At 47.6% G+C, this 22,500-nt stretch overlaps 2 protein-coding genes across 2 annotated transcripts in view; one reads left to right on the top strand and one right to left on the bottom strand.

Annotated features, from left to right (window-relative positions):
- Positions 1–9,190, bottom strand: part of shq1 (SHQ1, H/ACA ribonucleoprotein assembly factor) — a gene marked incomplete at both ends in the record, with an annotated part of 14,905 nt that extends 5,715 nt beyond the window's left edge. The window contains 7 exons of the mRNA XM_080548471.1: positions 746–903; positions 6,718–6,815; positions 7,599–7,711; positions 7,953–8,104; positions 8,260–8,388; positions 8,773–8,837; positions 9,048–9,190. Of these exons, the coding sequence (XP_080404597.1) occupies positions 746–903; positions 6,718–6,815; positions 7,599–7,711; positions 7,953–8,104; positions 8,260–8,388; positions 8,773–8,837; positions 9,048–9,190 (858 nt within the window). The remainder of the gene's footprint in view (positions 1–745; positions 904–6,717; positions 6,816–7,598; positions 7,712–7,952; positions 8,105–8,259; positions 8,389–8,772; positions 8,838–9,047) is intronic.
- Positions 9,191–15,311: 6,121 nt separating this feature from the next.
- The window catches only part of gxylt2 (glucoside xylosyltransferase 2), a gene marked incomplete at both ends in the record, with an annotated part of 17,068 nt that continues 9,879 nt past the window's right edge, over positions 15,312–22,500 (top strand). Inside the window, 2 exons of the mRNA XM_080548470.1 lie at positions 15,312–15,646; positions 22,466–22,500. The exon at positions 22,466–22,500 is cut by the window's right edge and continues 164 nt beyond it. Coding sequence (XP_080404596.1) covers positions 15,312–15,646; positions 22,466–22,500 — 370 coding nt within the window. The remainder of the gene's footprint in view (positions 15,647–22,465) is intronic.

Here is a 22,500-nt window from a genome sequence, read left to right as displayed (position 1 = left end):
CTCTCTGTCAGACTCTGTGGTCAGCCCATATTAAGACATATGTGACCGGTAGCTAGTGGAATTGCGAACAACACGCTCACTGGAAGTGGTCAAAAAGTGAAAGTGAAACTTATTGTGTCAACAATATCTAGTTGTAGTTTTTTTCATAACACCAACTTAAAGTTTTAAAGTACACACTCGATATAATAAACAACAGTTTAACGATCACTAAATACTTAATAATTTGTGGATTGGATTCACTGTTCTCGTTTGCTCTTACTGGTAAGGGAGACTTGACTTACGGTACGTAAACATACTTTCGTTTTAGGACGTGTTCAAAAGCAAGAACTGTGTGTTCATCTAGTTTATGTGTTGTGTTGTGTAGTCGTGTGTTTTTTAGCATGTCGATGTTCTCTCAGCATGAGATGTTATTAAAATACAGTTTAGACCTTCGTAGCGATGTACCACTGTTAGCCGCTAGCTGTTAGCAGCGTTCGTAGCTGTGGCCGCGTTTAGAGTCACTTTTCTCCCATTCAGTGTTTGAGGTGGACCAACATTCAAATACGCCTGTCCTGTTAAATTTGATTCTCTGATTTCAATGTATGACACATCATTTGAAAGCTTACAATCTGTAGTTTAAGCACATAAAAGAAAAATTACTTTAGCTTCTGGTTGCACATTTCACCAGCAGTTGCCACATATGAACACAGAGGAAGGGGAAGAGTTATGATGTCATCAGTAGTAGTCGCCCCCCCCCCCCACTCACGTTGAGCTCTCCCTCGGTGGTGCGGAGGGCGTAGGTGTAGGCCAGCAGGATGTCCACCAGGCCCAGCCACACCTGCAGGCGGGACTTCCTGTCCAGGACGTAGGAGCGGTTGGTGAACTTCCTGAGCTGCTCCTTCTCGTCGTCAGTGAACGAGACCGCTGGAAGAAATGGGAAATAAATGTTATATGGGGGTAAATTTGGGGTTCAGTGTCTTGCCCAAGGACACCTCGACATGTGGCCAGCCGGGGCTCGAACCGCCGATCTGCCGACCTTGCGATCATTAGACGGCGGCTCTACCTCCTGAGACACAGCCTCCACCTCCTGAGACACAGCCTCTACCTCCTGAGACACAGCCTCTACCTCCTGAGACACAGCCTCTACCTCCTGAGACACAGCCTCTACCTCCTGAGACACAGCCTCCACCTCCTGAGACACAGCCTCTACCTCCTGAGACACAACCTCTACCTCCCGAGACACAGCCTCTACCTCCTGAGACACAGCCTCTACCTCCTGAGACACAGCCTCTACCTCCTGAGACACAGCCTCTACCTCCTGAGACACAGCTACCGCAAAGAGAAGGCTCCTTTAAGACAACTGCCCAGAAGGCTGCTTCACTACATTAGTTTTGTCTCTGTCTCTGGGTTTTTTTGTTTTGTCTGTCTGACTTTTTTTCTTCTGTGAAATCTGTAAAGTGTCCTTGGGTTCTGTGAAAGGCGCTATATAAAACCAAGATATTATTATTATTATTATTATTATTATTATTACATTTAGGGCATTTAGCCAACGCCTTTGTCCAACGTGAAGTAAACTAATCAAATAGAATAGTACTCTCAGTCAGGACAAAACTACAGTAACATAATTAAAACATAGAACATAAGACCTGGCAAATAGAGTGTTTTTATAAACACAACAGACAGGAGGAAGGGCAGGCTTCAGAAGGGACAGGCAAGGTAGTATCACTACGCTAGCCGCTTCACCACTGTATATTACCAACAACACATATCAATGTTCAGTTAGGAGGCAGAGGAGGGCCATCATGTATCCCAGAGTGCACTGCAGCACCAGCCTTGTCCTCGACCCCGCCAGCCCCCCCCCCTGCTCTCTCTGAGAGGATCCTGCCCTGCCACATCTATCAGCTTCTCCATCCAGACAGACAGAAACATCTAGCAGCTTCTACCTTAGACAGAAACAGTCACTCACTTCCATACCAACTCTGCATCGCTAAAAACATCTATTCTAACATCTATTCGCAGCGTTTCGGGGCTGAGAGCCAAGCTGAGGAACTTCACCAGAAACATTCAAGTCAGCAGTTTCTCTGGAACAGCTGAAAGCAATCCCTTTCTCTCCCTTCTCCCTTTCTCTGCGTGTGATGGGAGGGAAGGGGAGGGGGAGGGAGGGGAGGGAGGGGAGAGGGGGAGGACAGCCCCTATACTGAGCCCCCTGGATGTGAGAGGGGCACCGGTGTGTGAGCCAACATACACACACACACTCATACTCCCACACACACACACACGCATACTTCCACACACACACTCATACTCACACACACACACACACACACACACTCACACACACACACACACACACACACACACACACACTCCCACACACACACACACACACACACACACACACACACACACACTCATACACACACTCATACTCACACACACACACACACACACACACACACACTCCCACACACACACACACACACTCCCACACACACACACACACACTCCCACACACACACACACACACACACACACACACACACACACTCCCCCACACACACACACACACACTCCCACAGGGAACAGCAGGTTTGAATGATGCTGTTGGCTGCGAGGGAGCTGCATTCCTGCAGCCTGACGTCAGCTGCGACCCTGCAGACCTACCTGGACCCTGCAGAGCATGCTCTCACACACACACACACACACACACACACACACACACACACACACACACACACACACACACACACATTCACACACACACTCACACACTCACACACTCACACACTCACACACTCACACACATTCACACAGTTCTACCGGACCAGGTCTGTAACAGAACAGGTCTGGGTTCAGTTCCTTTGTCTCTAACACACCCCAGGGTTCTGATGCTCTGAACACCGTAGCTGAACACAACATCACTCCCCCTCCAGGACAGCTACAGCTACACACACACACACACACACACACACACACACACACACTCCCCCTCCAGGACAGCTACACACACACACACACACACACACACACACACACACACACACACACACACTCACACACTCCCCCTCCAGGACAGCTACACGCAGGGCACCCAGTAGCAGCCTAAGTCGTGTCTGTGTTCGTATGTGACTGATCTGACCAGGCTGAATGTGGACATTAACCCTTCAGTCAACAGCATACTGCTGCAGGTGGGGGGGGGCGGGTCAGGAGACTTAACAGACTCCTGTTTCTACACTGAGGTGACCAACTTCATTCAACAACATCCACTGACTTAATCTTTGCCATTGATATCCAGGGGGGGGGGGGGGGAGGGGGGGGGACTACAGGTCCACATGGCCAGTAAAGAGTGAACCTGATTGAAAATAACCCATCAGAAGGATGCAAATAAACCTCAAGCATTAATCTGGTTCAGACACATGACCTGATCAGGCCCAGGTGAGACTTCACCTCTAACAGTCATGCGTTCTCAGTCTATGTCCTACAGCCATGTCAATGTTCCATATGTGAAATTAAGGCCATTTATTAAAGCTGTTTAAGTTGAAAAGAAATTCCTTTATGGCACCAAGGGAGATCTGCCTCATTAAGGTTAGACACCTAGGGTACATAAGGTTCAGAGAATAGGAAATGTTAGAATAGGTATAGCATAGCATAGAGTACAGCACAGTGTTTTATCTGTATAGTATAGTATAGTGGATAGTGTACATCAGGGTTTCCGTTAACCGGTAATTACCGGTCTTTGTCCGGTAAAATTTGTTGAAGTCCGACAAATTGAAAACTCGTCGGACAAAATGTCCGGTGAAAATAATTCCCTCTAAGCACAATTTGAATACAATTCGCTAAAGTTCACATTTTGTATTCAAATTGGCTTCGGGACACCATTTTCAGCTGAGCACCAAACACACACACAACACCGCCCGAGAGAGAAGGACCCGCCCCCTTTAACTAAAGGGGGCGGGTCCTTCTCTCTCGGGCAGTGTTGTGTGTGTGTGAGTGTGTGTGTGTTTGGTGCTCAGCTGAAAATGGTGGCCCGAAGCGGAGCGCCTTAACTTTATCGCACAATAACAAGGATAACAAACGAAACGGACAACATTTACACTAAGATGGAGACAAACTTCAGCGATATGATCTAACAGCCGGTCTTCAGGACGACATACAGACCCGTATGAGCTTACAGGGCTATCCCCTAAGTATGATTTGACAGGCAGCTAAACGAAATGCCTTCCCAACCAGCGAGACCTGGGGGGTGTTCCATCAACGTCGCTGAAGGAAAGTCTAGGCTTATTTTGACAAGTCTCGCGAGATCTATCAAGATATGCCTGGCTCTTTTTAAGAGTCTCGCGAGACTTGGCGAAATGGGCCTGGATTTTCCTTTGGCGACGTTGATGGAATACCCCCCTGGTTATAGAAATGACGTTGTTTTATTGATAAAAAAAAAGGCTAAAACTGGAAAGAGAAAATAGAAAACTCACTCACATTAATCCCAAACAATTTAACAAACTTCAGTTAACGTAATGTGGAGTCCGTTCATTGATCGATGCTGTCTGTTCAGTTCCCAGTGAGGCGCCCGTTCAGCGCTGGACATAATGGCATAGCGCGCATGCGAATCATGTTATATTATTATATATTATATAGCTCGCATCTAATCGTATCGGATGAGAAATAGACATTAAATGGCATATATAGGCCGCTACACAACAGTAATCACCGCGACAAACAGCTATATTATATTTTAATATGATGACCGGAAAAATTCACGTTTGTCCGGTAAATCGAAATCTTCCCGGACACGATGTCCGACGGCAAATTTCTCTACCGGAAACCCGGGTGTACATAGCCTTTATTTATGTAAACCAGCTCCTTTCCCTTCTTTTTTTTTTTTTTTTTTTTTTTTTTCCTAGCACCAGGGGAGCCCCCCCTCCCAAATTTCGTTGTTTGGTACCTGTACTATATCAATGACAATAAAGACCATTCATTCATTCATTCATTCATTCATTCATTCATTCATTCAAGATCTAGCTCATTAAGGTTAGACACGAAGGAAGATCTAGCTCATTAGGGTTAGACACAGAGGATCTATTTCATTAGCTCGTGTGTGTCTACATCCGTCAGATGACATATTATCTCAGATAAGTGCAGCGGGGCGCAAAAGAACCCATTAGAGAGAAAAATAGAGGAAATGCAGCTCCCAACAGTTAAACCCCACCAGTGTGCGATCATGATTTAACTGCAAACAGACACATTTGCTGACTAACACCATTCAGCTGTCAGTCAAGTCATTAAGTTTAATTCGGCCCATTTATCTGCAGGGCTCCAGAGGGGGGGGGCTCTCCCTCTGCTCCCAACCAGGCCCCCTCCCCCCGTGATAATGCTATCGCTTTAATCTAGATCCTTCTCCCCGACCGTACGATCTTACACCAACACACACTGTGGACACCAGGGGGGGGGGGGGGGATTAGCAGGCTGTTAGGAGAGGGGGGTGTGTGCGTGTGTGTGTGTGTGTTGAGGTGTGTGTGTGTGTGTGTGTGTAGTGTAGTGTAGTGTTCCTCCCAGCTGTGAGGCAGTAAGCTGATCACTCATCTGACACTACAAACAACCATGGGGCCTGACTACACACTGGATCACACACACACACACACACACACACACACACACACACACACACACACACACAACTCCCAACACACACACACACACACACACACACACACATACCTCCCAACATACATACACACACACACACACACACACACACACACATACACACACACACACACACACACACACACACATACACACACACACACACACACACACACACACACACACACACACACACACACACACATACACACACACACACACACACACACACACACACACATACACACACACACATACACACACACCTCTCAAATGACTCACTGCTTCTAGATGTCTGAGCCAAAGAGAACAGTAGAGGGGGGGTGAGGATGAGGGGGGGGGGTGTGAGGGAAACGCCAAATGAACGGTCGTCGTTGACACTTCACCTATACTGTTGTGTACAGTTCATCCCTCTGTACTTATCAAGGTGTGGAGAGAGAGAGAGAGACAGAGAGAGAGAGAGAGAGACAGAGAGAGAGAGAGAGAGAGAGACAGAGAGAGAGAGAGACAGAGAGAGAGAGAGAGACAGAGAGAGATAGAGAGAGACAGGGAGAGAGAGAGAGAGACAGAGAGAGAGAGACAGAGAGACTGAGAGAGAGATGGGAGAGAGAGAGAGAGAGATAGAGAGAGAGAGAGACAGAGACAGAGAGAGAGAGACAGAGAGAGAGAGACAGAGAGAGAGAGAGATGGGAGAGAGAGAGAGAGAGAGAGAGAGAGAGAGAGAGAGAGAGACAGAGAGAGAGAGAGAGAGACAGAGAGAGAGAGAGAGAGAGAGAGAGAGAGAGAGAGAGAGAGAGAGAGGTGGGAGACATTTTACATCACATGTTTGGCGTTTAGCAGACGCCTTATTCCAAAGCGACTTACAACAGATACATTTGACTAAGCAAGTGAATCATCAGTCCACCAGTCGTAGCAGGAAGAGTAATCTAGCTCAGGCCCGGGGCCATTGGCAGTCCTCATGCTTTTTTTGTTTTTAGACACTGGAGAAACAGTACAAGGGGGGGGGGGGAGTAGAAATCTTAGGAGACACAGAATAGGGGGAAGACCCAAGCACACCTGTCTCTCCTCTCTGAGGTGAACCCAGCCCACCTGTCTCACCTGTCTCACACGTCGGGGGCGACCCCTGGCCCAGCTCAGCCCACCAGGGTCGGTACTTCAGCAGACTCTGAACCTCGTCGTCTTCAAACAGGTCAGCCCTGCAGAAACACACAGGAGAGGACAGGTCAAAGGTCAGCCCTGTCAGTGTAACAGTTCTGGGTGGGACAGGGCTGAGGCTGGGGGAAGCAACGTCCTGTCTCCCCTTTACATTTACATTTTTGGCATTTAGCAGAGAGAGAGAGAGAGAGAGAGAGGTGGGAGACATTTTACATCACATGTTTGGCATTCAGCAGACGCCTTATTCCAAAGCGACTTACAATCGATACATCTGACTAAGCAGGTGAATCATCAGTCCACCAGTCGTAGCAGGAAGAGTAATCTAGCTCAGGCCCGGGGCCATTGGCAGTCTCAGTGATAGAAGAAGATTTATTTTCTTTAGTAGACACTAGCCGTGTTTCCATAAAATGTCAAGCGAATTTTATTTTATTTTTTTAAGTTATTTTTTCTGAGTGGGGCAGTCCCACTCATATTTTTCATTTTTATTGATAGATAAAGTGGAGAATTAGACAGGAAGGATGGGTGAGAGAGAGGAGGGATGACATGCAGGATATGTCCCCGGCCGGATTCGAACCGGGGACCCTGCGGTTACATGGTCGACGCTTAACCCGCTACGCCACCTAAGCGCCCCTGTCAAGCGAATTTTAAGCGAACTTTTGAAAGTTCGCAAAAAATAAGAAGAAAGATGCGCGATTCCATTAACTGGTTTGGGGCAAATAATCTAGGCTACGTAACGTGTATTTTCGTCCTCCCTGCCATCCATCCTATCTGTAAACATACAGCTGTCTCCCTAAACTACTGTGTTTACTGTGCACCGTACTCACAGGTAGTGGTCGGGGCAGAAGGCGGAGGCCTCGGCGTCCAGCCTGGCCCGTCTCCTCTCCAGCGCCGAGGTTCCGTCCGGGTTCTGGACGTCGATGACATCACTCAGCTCCTCCTGAACAGACCATGTCACATGATGTCTCTGCACGCTTTATGTGGACTGTACTAATCATACTCTTAACATAGACAGACAGACAGACAGACAGACAGACTACCTGCAGTCTGGTAAACACTCCAGACCTCCTCCCTCCCTAGACAGACAGACAGGCAGGCAGGCAGGCAGACAGGCAGACAGACAGACACACAGACAGACATGCATACAGACAGACAGACAGACAGACAGACAGATACCCTACCTGCAGTCTGGTAAACACTCCTGTCCTCAGACTCCCGAAGCCGTACGCCTGCAGGCCTCTCAGCTCCTCCTCTGAGCTCTCCCTGTACACCTCCTGCTCCACCTCCCAGTCCTCCTCCTCCTCCTCCTCCTCCTCACCTCCACCACACGCCTCTGAAACGCAGACAGACACGTCTCCATGAGACACAACTCTGCACCGTCACAAACAAACTGGTCTTCTCACCTAGGAAAGCTTCTCACCAGCGGGCTAGCCTAAACCATGGGAGTGGGGGACAGGGGGGACGGGGGGGTGGTCCATCTATACATACCCTGGCCCATCTCCTCCACCAGGGGTCTGGCTGAGCGGGATCCTTTGGGAGCCAATAGGCTCGTCAGCATCTGGAGGCCTTCAAAATGCTCCCCGGCCGTCTCCTTGGCAACACGCAGGGTAAACAGACCTGAGACACAGAGAACATCAGGGTTAGAGAACGTTAGGGTAAGTATAGAATGATGCCACATAAAATAACATCTGATCACATCGTCACATCAGTAGAGAGGGAAGGTGGCCTCCATCAGTGGTCTAAGTGTCGTCTGTGAACATATTTCTGGCTACAGCTGAAAATCTCCATTGATTTTTTTCACATCAGGATTTTTTCGAAGGATGAGAGCTACTGAGCATCATGTTCCACAGACGTACAATCTATTCTGAACTTAACAGGAAGCCAGTTAATAACACCTTTATAACCTGTAACATCAATGTAATAACACCTTTATAACCTAGAACAACACTATAATAACACCTTCATAACCTGGACCAAACGTAAACAGAGAACCCATCCTACCTTTATCAATATCGAACGTGGCTTTCTCCTTCCCGTTCTCCACGATCTTCCCAGGCAAGGTCAGTCTGACCAGGAATGAAACATTCATTGTTAATCAGGAATCCAATTACATCTCTGACATCCTGTACCTGAGCTCACCCGTCACACATGTCAGGGAGCTGGAACTGTGCATTCTGACAGTACTTATAAATTAACTAATTTCAGTAACGGCACCAACTGATTAATGATCAATCGACTGATTGATTGATTGATGATCAGCCGGTAGAGTAGCTCACCTCAGGAAGTAGGGCTTGGCGTAAAACTTGAAGTCGACCCCGTCGATGTAGAGGTCAAACTCAGAGGTCCTGGTGTAGGGCACGCGCAGGCTGAGGGTCAGGTAGTCTGGCTCCTGGCTCAGCTCGAAGGCGGGGGTGATCATGGTCGACTCTTCTTCTACTGGACACCAGAACACAGGTGGAGTCAGTGAGGGAATCTGATTATTACACCTCCTTAAAACAGGAATCAGCAGCAGCACTCCAGTTGAGGGGGGATGAGTAGGGATGGCATCCCCCCCTGAAATAAAAACAGTCAAAATCGTCCCCCATCTAAAACTGCCATCCCCCCCTTTCCATCCCTTATGTCATGCTATCAATGAACGTGGTATTACTGCTATTTCAACGAGGGAGGGGGCACGCACACATGCAATGACATTTTTACCAAGTCACTGACGCTGAAGTCACTGACGCTCGCTGAGGGGATGCTAAACTTGTCCCCATATGCTAAAATCCACCATCCCCCCTGATTTTCTTTTACAACGTGAGTACTGATTAGCAGGTATTCATTCAGTCCTTTTTTAAAGATTTTTTTTCCAAGAAAGCCCCCAAACAAGTCCAATAGGCTGTGTTAGCTCTGGGTTGGAATAAACCGTACACCCGCTGTGGGCTTGACTGGTCAAGCGGCTGGCAGCGCCACCTGGTGGTGGTTAATGGTGTTGCACCATGTGTCACAGCACTGGATAAAACCACCCTGGACATCTGTTAGAGCCATGCTAGACTGGAGTAATTAACCTCACATTATAATAAACGACTACAGCTCCTGGAACAAACTCCCTGAACAAATCAAACAGACCCAAACCCTAAACATATTTAAATCTAAGCTGAAAACCTTCATGTTTTGCAGCAGTTATGATTAAACACAAACACTTCAATCAATGTATTTTATCCATTAACTATTGTCTTATTGAATGTTATTTACTTCTTATATTTGCTTTTATTCATTGTCATTTTTAGTATGCCATCATTTACTATGCTGCTCTTGCTGTATGTTAATAATGTATGTAAAGCACTTTGAATTGTCCCTGTTGTATGAAATGTGCTGTACAAATAAACTGGCCTTATAACCTGGCCTTGCCTTATAATAAACGACTACAGTTTACTAGAATAGTAGAGGAGGAGAAAGTTACAAGAGGGAACTTAAAACCCACAAGAATCAGAATGGGTTTTAACCAAAGGGCAACTTGTTCTGTCTGGTTGGCCAGGCAGGTTTATATGTTTATTATTACAGCACATTTCATACAACAAGGCAAGTCAAAGAGCTCTACATACATTATTAACATACAGCAAGAGCAGCATAGTAAGAAAATCAAAATGACAATGAATAAAAGCAAATATAAGAAGTAAATAGATAAAACATGTAATAAGACAATAGTTATGGATAAAAGACATTGATAGAAGGTTTGTGTTTAATCTGCTGCAAAACATGAAGGTTTTTAGATTTAAACATTGTAGTGGTCTAGTTTGCCATAATACTCTCAACACGTTTAGTTGTCTGTCTCTCTGACAGTCGCTGAAACAGAATATAATAATAATAATAAAACAGAATGTAGGATAGTTTGACAACATTACCTTATTTCACTTCTCATAAGACAACATCACAAACATGTGGACTGCTCCTTACACACTTCCTGTTTGGTGTCCATGCTTTACCGTAATACGCGAAGTAGAATAACTACACAAAACATGTGGCGTTGAGAGTGTATCAGTGCCTCACTAGCGCCCCCTGCTGACTCGGAGGCAGCACTGCTGCTGGAGGTTTTGTTGAAGACATAATACTAATAATACTAATACTAATACTACTACTACTACTACTAATAATAATAATAATAATAATAATAATAATACTGATGATAATAATAATAACGTTGCAGCTCAAAGTGCTTTAACATATCCACACAGCATAAACACAATAGATCAATAGTAGTAATAGTAGTCAATAGTAATCAATAAAACACTCAATAGCAATTAGCATATTAACTACATAATAAAACAAGAATGAACCATACAATCCAAGGGGCATAGAACAAAGATAAACACAATAACTAAATAATAATATAAGAATTACTATAGGACTTTAGTACGTTTTTATTTTAGTTTACAAATATATACAATATATACAAATATAAAGATTCATCAACTAACAACAACAAAAGATACATTTAGAAAATAATACAGTCATTTAAAGATGAGAATATTGTCATGAGGGAGCGTGGGGCTACGTACCACGTTACATCTGTGAACAACCCCAGGGCCACTGGAGGGGGGGGGGGGGAAGCCCCCTTCATCTGACATTTAAATAATTAATGATTCTGATTATTATCACGATCAATACGCTGTTTAGCTGCCCCCTCTGGGAGTGATCCACCACGGCCTTGAATGTGTCCCATGAGACAGAGCGTGTGAATTACAGCCCTAGACCCACACTGTGAACAGCCCTAGACCCACCCTGTGTACAACCCTAACCAACAGTGTGTAGTGGCTCAATGTGACCAAACTGATTTGACAGGATTGCATCCAGCTGGACGGGGAACAACACAGATGTAGAAATAATACCCAATAAAAACACAATGCACCCGAACTGCCACATAATTAGTATGCACAAGTCATTTACTACAAACACAGAAGGGTGCCATTTAACATTTTTAATTGTGAAGACTGACTTGATTGCATTGGTCTGGCCAACATAAATAACCAAAACATTTAGATTCTGTCTGGTGGGACGAGACCTCAGAATGACAGAGTGCTGCACAGGTCACAAGATGTTATGAGACGTGTCAATGATTTGTATTCTGGCGCCAATTTTCAAAGTAAAATTCTGAATTCGATTCGAAAGACAGTTGAAAGACAGTTGAAAGACAGTTGAAAGACAGTTGAAAGTCGTTGAAAGACAGTTGAAAGTCGTTGAAAGTCAGTTGAAAGTCAGTTGAAAGACAGTTGAAAGACAGTTGAAAGACAGTTGAAAGTCAGTTGAAAGACAGTTGAAAGACAGTTGAAAGTCGTTGAAAGTCTCACCCTGTGTCTGATCCTGATATTATATAAACAGCCAGGGTAGCATTAGCATGGCAGGCCTGAAAGTAAAACTTTGTGAATTCCAGCCTTCATGGACAGAAGAGTGGGGTTTTGTGTCCCAGAAAGACCGTGCTGTATGTGTCCGATGTCACGGAAATGTTGTTTGCCGAACTTCAAGCGTTAAACGGCATTATGAGACCAAACATCAGAAGTCGTTCAAGGATGAAGCAGACAAGGCCGAATCAATAAGACGTGCTGTGTCAAGGTATGGGAAGCAGGCCAGCACCTTTAAAGCATTTGCTCATTGCATTGCGAAACGTGGAAAGCCATTCACTGATGGAGAATATATTAAGAAGGCTTTCCTCTGTAGCTCAGATGTTTTGTTTGAAGGCTTATCAAACAAAGACACAATAAAATCAAGAATAAAAGACATCCCAGGGATTGACATTAGCAGGATTTTTGCGGTGACAACAGATGGTGCCCCTGCCATGGTCGGGAAACAGAGGGGAGCGGTTGCATTAATTGAGGAACGAGTTGGTCACCCCATTATGAAACTCCACTGCATCATACACCAAGAAAACATATGTGCAAAGATGTCAAAGTCTGACTGGCTACAGTGGTGAAGGTTGTTAACTTCATAGTTAAGCGACACCGGCAGTTTCAGTCCCTGCTTGAAGAAATGGACTGCGTCTACAAGGATCTCCCTCTCCACTCTGCGGTTAGGTGCCTAAGCTGCGAGAAGGTTTTGGACCGATTTGTCGGCTGCTTTGATGCCATAAAGGCCTTCCTGGCTGAAAAAGGCCAAGACTATCCAGAACTCGAGGACAATAAGTGGGTTGTGAAACTCATGTTCCTCGCAGATATTACTGGACACCTGAACAAGCTCAATCTCCGTCTGCAAGGTATGTATGCATTGTAATATGTATGTGTGTGTTTTCAGTTTTCAGTCTAGTTTTTATTTCTATTAATATGACATAAATGTTTTACATCTAGTTTTAGTTGTTAGTTTAGTTTTAGTTAACTATAATAATATTGTTGTGTGTGTGTGTGTGTGTGTGTGTGTGTGTGTGTGTGTGTGTGTGCGTGAGCGTGCAAGTGCAACGTGCAACAATAAGTCTTATCTTATTTTATCTTCAGGTGCGGGGCAAACAGTTCTGGATATGTACGAGACATGGGCGGCTTTTGTGGGAAAGCTGGCAGTTCTTTCAAGGGACGTCGCTACCCCCACTTTCCTCTACCTCGGACACTTACGGGAGCTGTCAGTGAAGCACAGCATCAGCACCACTGAATGCGAATACATCAGAATGCTTGAGAGCCGCACACAGACAGGCAAAGAGCCGCACACTGACAGGCAAAGAGCCGCACACAGACAGGCAAAGAGCCGCACACAGACAGGCAAAGAGCCGCACGCAGACAGGCAAAGAGCCGCACACAGACAGGCAAAGAGCCGCACACAGACAGGCAAAGAGCCGCACACAGACAGGCAAAGAGCCGCACACAGACAGGCAAAGAGCCGCACACAGACAGGCAAAGAGCCGCACACAGACAGGCAAAGAGCCGCACACAGACAGGCAAAGAGCCGCACACAGACAGGCAAAGAGCCGCATACAGACAGGCAAAGAGCCGCACGCAGACAGGCAAAGAGCCGCACACAGACAGGCAAATAGCCGCACACAGACAGGCAAAGAGCCGCACACAGACAGGCAAAGAGCCGCACACAGACAGGCAAAGAGCCGCACACAGACAGGCAAAGAGCCGCACACATACAGGCAAAGAGCCGCACACAGACAGGCGAAGAGCCGTACACAGACAGGCGAAGAGCCGCACACAGACAGGCAAAGAGCCGCATACAGACAGGCAAAGAGCCGCATACAGACAGGCAAAGAGCCGCACACAGACAGGCAAAGAGCCGCATACAGACAGGCAAAGAGCCGCATACAGACAGGCAAAGAGCCGTATACAGACAGGCAAAGAGCCGCACACAGACAGGCAAAAGAGCCGCACACAGACAGGCAAAAGAGCCGCACACAGACAGGCAAAAGAGCCGCACACAGACAGGCAAAGAGCCGCATACAGACAGGCAAAGAGCCGCATACAGACAGGCAAAGAGCCGCATACAGACAGGCAAAGAGCCGCATACAGGCAGGCAAAGAGCCGCATACAGACAGGCAAAGAGCCGCACACAGACAGGCAAAGAGCCGCATACAGACAGGCAAAGAGCCGCATACAGACAGGCAAAGAGCCGCACACGGACAGGCAAAGAGCCGCATACGGACAGGCAAAGAGCCGCACACGGACAGGCAAAGAGCCGCATACGGACAGGCAAAGAGCCGCATACAGACAGGCAAAGAGCCGCACACAGACAGGCAAAGAGCCGCACACAGACAGGCAAAGAGCCGCATACAGACAGGCAAAGAGCCGCACACAGACAGGCAAAGAGCCGCACACAGACAGGCAAAGAGCCGCACACAGACAGGCAAAGAGCCGCACACAGACAGGCAAAGAGCCGCACGCAGACAGGCAAAGAGCCGCACACAGACAGGCAAAGAGCCGCATGCAGACAGGCAAAGAGCCGCACACAGACAGGCAAAGAGCCGCATACAGACAGGCGAAGAGCCGCACACAGACAGGCAAAGAGCCGCACGCAGACAGGCAAAGAGCCGCACGCAGACAGGCAAAGAGCCGCACACAGACAGGCAAAGAGCCGCACGCAGACAGGCAAAGAGTCGCACACAGACAGGCAAAGAGCCGCATACAGACAGGCAAAGAGCCGCACACAGACAGGCAAAGAGCCGCACACAGACAGGCAAAGAGCCGCACACAGACAGGCAAAGAGCCGCATACAGACAGGCAAAGAGCCGCATGCAGGTTGGCCACCACTCTACTAACTTGAACAAAACTAAATACAAATATGCGCACCCCTTCCGGAGATTACGGTAAGTGCTAGAACAAACAAAATAGACACGTGCGCACCCCTTCTGGAGATTACGGTAAGGGAACGCGAAGCCCCTCCACGATATGTCCGTGAAGCCCCTCCCCAATTACATTGAGTAATGTTTCATGGAGCACAGAGCTGCTCCTCTCTTCTCTCTGTCATCTCTCTGTCACCTCCATGCATAACCTCCAGGAGTAACAAAGTGTCAACTCTCTCTGTCCTCCTGACCTCCCAGACATGAGAGAGGGACAGACAGACAGACTCAACTCTTCTCCTGCACCATGAGGATTCACTGCAAACTTGTGTTGCTCGCGCTGTGTCTGGGAGTGTGTCTGCTGGTGTCCTGGCTGGGGGGGGGCAGGGGGGCTGCAGACCCGCAGAACACCAGAGGAGTGGTGGAGGAAAACTCTGGAAACTCTGGAAACAATGTTGCATCTTCCTCTGGAAACAATGTTGCATCTGGAAACAATGTTGCAGGACAGGGGGACAAGAACAAGGCTGCATCAAAGTTCACCAAACCTCTCCATGATGAACATCACGACCCCCAGAAACAGGAGAAACAGCCTCGCAGACCTCCAGAGAGGAAAGCGGCCGGGAGAGGAAGCGATGCGAAGAGGTGAGGAAGTTTTACGACCATTGATTTGTTGATGTTGATGTTTCCTCTCCACGTCTATCTGGGCTGGGGGGGTTTCTGTTTCTGCAACATGGTGTCATGCATGTAGTAGTCTGTAGTCTGCATGGTGAAGGAAGCGATGCAATGTTCCTCTGTTATAAGATCATCAGTCTGCATTTCAGAAAGGGTTTCGTGTGGCTTTCGCACAAAGTTGTGTGCATGCATGTATGCACACCACGTCCCCCTTTCTGTCTGCATTCACTCCAGACAGACAGACAGACAGACAGACGGACAGACGTGCCTAACCCTAACCACAGTCAGACAGACAGACAGACAGACAGACCGTCAGACAGACCGACAGACAGACAGACCGACAGACCGTCAGACAGACAGACAGACAGACAGACAGACAGACAGACAGACAGACCCTAACACAGACAGACAGACCCTAACCACAGACAGACAGACAGACAACACAGTCAAGTCTGTTCAAGGACGTCTGCTCTGTGCTGCTGCAACAAACAATGGCTTTGTTTTATCAAAGGGAACCAAAGCTGCAATTGTCATTCAAATGACTTGAGTTGAGTTAATAACAGTCACATTGATTCCCTTCAAGGATCCTTCGCTGCTAAACAGACGAGACGTGTGGGTTTATATAAAATGCATCATCATCATTCCTCATCACCTGGCTCTGGTTAAAGCTGGGAGTTGTGTGCATGTGTGTGCATGGTGCATGTGCATGCATGGTGCATGTGTGTGCATGTGTGTGCATGGTGTTTCCTGATCTCCATGCATCGTCCTCAGGATCAGGGTGATTAAACAGGGAATCTGAGATGTGTTAAAGCAGCCTTGCATCTAGAGAGAGAGAACCAGTCTAAACGTTTGACGCCCAGTGTGATTGGTACAGGGTCTCTCTGATGGGCTTAGCCGTTGCCGGGTGTAAGGTCACCTTGACGGGTTTAATTATGGGATGGAAATGAATCCAGTGGTTCTCTGGTTGCAGCTATGGCTGGACTATGCTGGAGATTGATTAACATAATTCACTCATTGTTTATTGAACTCCGATCCGAGACCGTGACCTAGTTAATGGACTTAAACCCCTCTGCTGTTTTGGGAGCGTAGGTCATTCGGTCCAACCCAAGACCATAATGCATACTTTTTATTTTATTTTTTTAAGTCAAGCCTGATCTTTCAAAGTCAAAAGTTTAAGAAAGAAAATAATTTGCAAACTAAGGCATGTTGTATCAAAGGTGACCAGTTGGTCTTTCTAAACGGAGATTTAGACTTGAATGAATGAATGGTCAAAACTGTCTACACATGATGTCTCTTTCCTGTGTCTTGCAGACAGACATAATTCACGGTCATTAGCTATTTCCGTCCAGAAGTGCGTTGCATTGTACCATGTCTCCCAGAATGCTATTCTTGGCAATGTTCACGTTTTCTTTTTGTTGTTTTCTTTTCACAAAACGTTCCGGAACTCTTTCCTGGACGTTCTATATTCTAACAGCTCGTATTGTGAAGTCTTAAGGCAACATCGTATTCTTCTGTTCCCCCCTGCGTTCACCTCTCCTGTCCAGATGGATGATACAGTGGCCTGTTTAAGGCAGGGCTGGGCCGGGTATTGTCCCTGGCCACGCCCACGCGTGTGCTGTCTGCTGATAAGGGAGATGAGGTCAGGAGGCCAGCGCAGACCAGAGAGAACCTCTAAACACAAACACACAGGAGGGACACAGGAGAGAGAGAGAGAGAGGGTCTGAATAACACACAGGAGAGAGAGAGGAGAGAGAGGAGAGACAGGAGAGAGAGAGGAGAGAGAGAGAGAGAGAGAGAGAGGAGAGACACAAGAGAGACACAGGAGAGAGAGAGGAGAGAGAGAGAGAGAGAGGAGAGAGAGAGAGAGGAGAGACACAGGAGAGAGAGAGGAGAGAGAGTGGAGAGAGAGAGGAGAGACACAGGAGAGAGAGAGAGAGGAGAGAGACACAGGAGAGAGAGAGGAGAGGAGAGAGAGAGAGAGAGAGAGAGGAGAGACACAGGAGAGAGAGAGAGGAGAGATACAGGAGAGACACAGGAGAGAGAGAGAGAGGAGAGAGAGAGAGAAGGAGAGAGACACAGGAGAGAGAGAGAGAGAGGAGAGAGAGAGGAGAGGAGAGAGAGAGAGGAGAGACACAGGAGAGAGAGAGGAGAGACACAGGAGAGACACAGGAGAGAGAGGGTTCTGATTAACAAAACAGCCCACATCTACCTTTAGGCCTGCTGGTGCTGGTGAGAGGGAGGCTGAGGGAGGCTGAGAGAGGCTGAGAGGGAGGCTGAGAGAGGCTGAGAGAGAGGCTGAGAGAGACTGAGAGGGAGGCTGAGAGAGACTGAGAGAGGCTGAAAGGGAGGCTGAGAGAGTGAGAGAGGGAGGCTGAGAGAGACTGAGAGAGGCTGAGAGAGAGAGACTGAGAGAGGCTGAAAGAGAGAGACTGAGAGAGGGAGGCTGAGAGAGACTGAGAGAGGGAGGCTGAGAGAGAGAGGCTGAGGGAGGGAGGCTGAGAGAGACTGAGAGAGGCTGAGGGAGAGAGAGAGGCTGAGGGAGGCTGAGAGAGAGAGGCTGAGAGAGAGAGGCTGAGAGAGAGAGAGAGAGGCTGAGGGAGGCTGAGCTAGATACAGTATACTGTGTGTTATGTTGTGTTGGTTAGTTAACTCTTTCCTACTCATGAACGTTTGGGATGAGCGACTCCTCACCACCACAACAACAATGCACCAGCAGACAGGCTTCCTGCCTCACACCTTTAGTAGGGAAACATCTTTCCTGATCATCATATCACTTCCTCCTGACGTATCGCCCTGCTTCCTGTGGATGGAAATAGAGGGACGACCTCCTGCTTTCCTGGCAGAGAGTCAGATGTCTCTAGCATAGAGACATCTAACACTAGAACAGCCCTGCCTTTTCTACCTACTATAAGAGCCGCCTCGGGGGTCAAATGACCATAGTCTTTACAATGGAAAGCTGCTACTTACACACAAAGACCACTAGTTGGCCGCCTTGTAAATTAGCCTGCCTCCTACACAGAAAAACGCCAATTTAGCTTTATACTAGCTTATCCTGATGTGATTTTGAACGATACTGGGTGGTAGAACGTTCATATCTAGGAAAAGTCATGAAAGGAGGGTCCTGAAATTTGATCGAGTGCAAAGATAGAACATGTTTCTTTCCTCACAGGGGTCAAATGACCCCACCCATGGCTGTTCTAGTTCTATGGCTGTTCTAGAAACCTGGAGAGAGCCTAAAGCCTTCTGACTCTCTGTCAGTCAGTTGATTCTTCCACCACGTCTCATTTTTAACAGTGACGGTGATGATGTATTTATTTATGTCGATAAACTCACACCTCGCCTCGTAAAGTTCACATCAAGATTTAATCATATTATTTCTTAAACAAACACCTGTCTGCTCTGTCATCTGCAGTGCTGTTAAACAATGCGCCGGTGGGATAGTGTTGCAGAGACATTATGTAAAAGCTATAAAAGCGTCAGGCTGGCTGACTGGAGACGGCACTCTGCAGCGCTAACCCATCTCCCTGCTAACCCGTCTCCCTGCTAACCCATCTCCCTGTTTACCCATCCATCCTGACGGAGGCTGAGAGGCTCGTAGGTGGGCTTCAACAGGCAGACAGCTCTGGTTAGATGTCTAACTCAGTGTAACAGCTCTGGTTAGGTGTCTAACTCAGTGTAACAGGTCTGGTAACAGCTCTAGCTCCTGAGACACAGCCGCCCTCCAGAGAGGCTGAGAGAGAGAGAGAGACAGAGAGAGAGGCTGAGAGAGAGAGGCTGAGAGAGAGAGAGGGAGAGAGAGAGAGAGAGAGACTGAGAAAGAGAGAGAGAGAGGCTGAGAGAGAGAGACAGAGAGAGGCTGAGAGAGAGAGAGGGAGAGAGGCTGAGAGAGAGAGAGGCTGAGAGAGAGAGGCTGAGAGAGAGAGACTGAGAGAGAGAGAGAGGCTGAGAGAGAGGGAGAGAGGCTGAGAGAGAGGGAGAGAGGCTGAGAGAGGCTGAGAGAGAGAGACAGAGAGAGAGACAGAGACAGAGAGAGAGACAGAGAGAGAGACAGAGGGAGAGAGAGAGACTGACAGAGAGAGAGAGACAGAGAGAGAGAGAGAGAGAGAGAGAGAGACAGAGAGAGGCTGAGAGAGAGAGAGAGAGAGAGAGAGAGACAGAGAGAGGCTGAGAGAGAGAGAGAGAGAGAGAGAGAGGGAGAGAGGCTGAGAGAGGGAGAGGCTGAGAGAGAGAGGGAGAGGCTGAGAGAGAGAGAGAGGCAGAGGGAGGGCAGTTTGAATTCATGAACATGTGTTAATCAGAACGGGGTGTCGGCATCATCCCCTGGCGAAACCCATTTCTCGGGACGGCGGTGAGACTGAAACCTACCAGAGAAGAAGAGAGAACTCTCATGCTTTCATACCGAGGAAGAGAGAGAGACCAAAGCATCCTGTTTGTCTTCCTCCAGAGTCTCTCCTAGTTCATAAAACATTAAACGTTACCAGTGGCTGTATTTCTGGAGAAAAAAAACTGTGATGTGATGTGAGCATTAAAGTACATTCTGATAGCTTGTTGGCTAGCCCCGTTGTCTGTGTGCTTTCCTCCTTAATGGAGGCACCCCCTTGAATCTTGCTGCCTTGTTTATTTTCTCCTTCATGGGTTTCAAAGGGATGGCTGGAGGGACAGTCAGTTAGGCAGAGCGGTTGTTTAATGCTACACTCTCTCTCTCTCTCTCTCTTTCTCAGTCTCTCTCTCTCTCTCTCTCTCTCTCTCTCTCTCTCTCTCTCTCTCTCTCTCTCTCTCTCTCTCTCTCTCTCTCTGTAAGCCAGTAATGAATTCAGTCTTTCGCCGCCGTACCCCTTTCTGAGCTGAGGGTTTGAATCTGTCCAAATGCTTCCAGATGTGGGGAGTTTAAGCCTTGCAACACTACGGGAGATTACCTCATGTGAGCCGCATATGTAGCCTAGCCTGCGCTCCACGTAGGCGATGACGGGACACGTGGCCTCTCTGTTAGAGGTAAAAGCAACATCTCTTCACTCCGCCAATTATAACGTAATCATCATGTAATGTCGGCCTACAATGTGTGCATCGTTGAAAATGCTTGGTCAGTTTTTTTCATGTGTTTCTGTCCAGTATTTCATAGTCTAGCTCTACTCTGTATCATTTCCCTCAGTAATGTCAGATATTGTACAGTGTTCATCAGTAATGTCAGATATAGCCTATATATTCTGTCTCTCCAGTGTCTATATCTATAAAAAAATAAATACAAAATAAATACAAACTTTTTCCTTCTATCACAGAGACTGCCAATGGCCCCTGGCCTGAGCTAGATTACTCTTCCTGCTACGACTGGTGGATTGATGATTCACTTGCCTAGTCAAATGTATTGATTGTAAGTCGCTTTGGAATAAGGCGTCTGCTAAATGCCAAACATGTAAATGTGAATGTAATATATTGTACAGTGAGTTCCTCAGTAAAGTCAGGTATATTGTACAGTATGTTCCTCTACCAGAATGTTGTTCTAGAAGGATCCTCGGCCTTCATAACAGAGGGAGAGAGAGAGAGAGAGAGAGAGAGAGCCTTCATAGCAGAGGGAGGGAGAGAGAGAGAGAGAGAGAGGTAGCTTCATAGCAGAGGTAGCTTCATAGCTTCTCTCCTCCGGCTGGTCTGTGTTGTGTGATCGTCTCTGAGCCTTACAGGAAACAAACCGTCATGCTTGAGAAACAGACAGTCATACAACCCACCTCTCAACCCCCTCCCCACCCTCTCAACCCCCTCCCCACCCTCTCAACCCCCTCCCCCTCCCCCCCATCTCCTACGTTTCTGATACCAACCACATTCTTTCTCTCTGCCTCCGTGAAGCTAGAAGAAAGGAAGCTCTCTGCTTCTCTTTGAGGTTTTGCAGAATAAATCTGTTTCCTTTCCCAGAATCCCTCAGTCATGGTGGACGTTTCCACAGAGGACGCTTTGTTCTGTGTCTCAGGAGGTAGAGCCACCGTCTAAGGATCATAAGGTCGGCAGATCGGCGGTTCGAGCCCCGGCTGGCCACATGTCAAAGTGTCCTTGGGGCAAGACACTGAACCCCCAAATTGCTCCCAGTGAGCGGGCCGGCGCCTTGCATGGTAGCTTGCCGCCATTGGTGTCTGAATGGGTGTGTGAATGGGTGAATGAGAGGCCGTTGTAAAGCGCTTTGGAATAAGGCGCTTATATAAGTCAGTCCATTTAGGTAAAGCACTTAGAGCAGAGTTGCTCCTGTGGTATGGATGTGCTATACAGATAAACTGGCCTTGAGTTAGCCCACCTAACCAATCTCCTATATGCTCCTCTTGCTGTATGTTTTAATAGTAAAGCGCAGTGTGTTGCTCCTGTGGTGTGATTGTGCTGCACAGATAAACTGGCCTTGGGAGGTGTTCTGTTTACATGTTCATGAGGCGCCGTTGCCATGGAGATACAGGCCTCAGCTGTTGTTGTCATGGAGGTGTTAATAGTTAGGTGTGTGTGTGCCCCCGCGGTAGACAGGGGACTGACGTTGCCCCCCCGTGTGTGTGTGTGTGTGTGTGCGTGTGCGTGTGCGTGTGCGTGTACGTGTGCGTGTGCGCCTGTGTCTGTGTGTGTCTGAGTATATATATATATGTGTGTGTGTGTGTGTGTGTGTGTGTGCGTGTGCTTATATATATATATATATATGTGTGTCTGTGTGTCTGTGTGTGTGTGTGTGTGTGTGTGTGTGTGTGTCTGTGTATATATGTGTGTGTGCTCTTGTGCATGTGCTTATATATGTGTGTGTGTGTGTGTGTGTGTCCCCTTCCCCAGCAGACAGAGGAGTGACCCCCGGGCCGGGTCGAAGC

The sequence above is a fragment of the Nansenia antarctica genome (genome assembly GCF_963989245.1).
Source record: "Nansenia antarctica genome assembly, chromosome: 18".
Classification (NCBI taxonomy): domain Eukaryota; kingdom Metazoa; phylum Chordata; class Actinopteri; order Argentiniformes; family Microstomatidae; genus Nansenia; species Nansenia antarctica.
The sequence above is the reverse complement of the archived record's forward strand: the minus strand, read 5'-3'. Positions and strand labels throughout refer to the sequence as shown.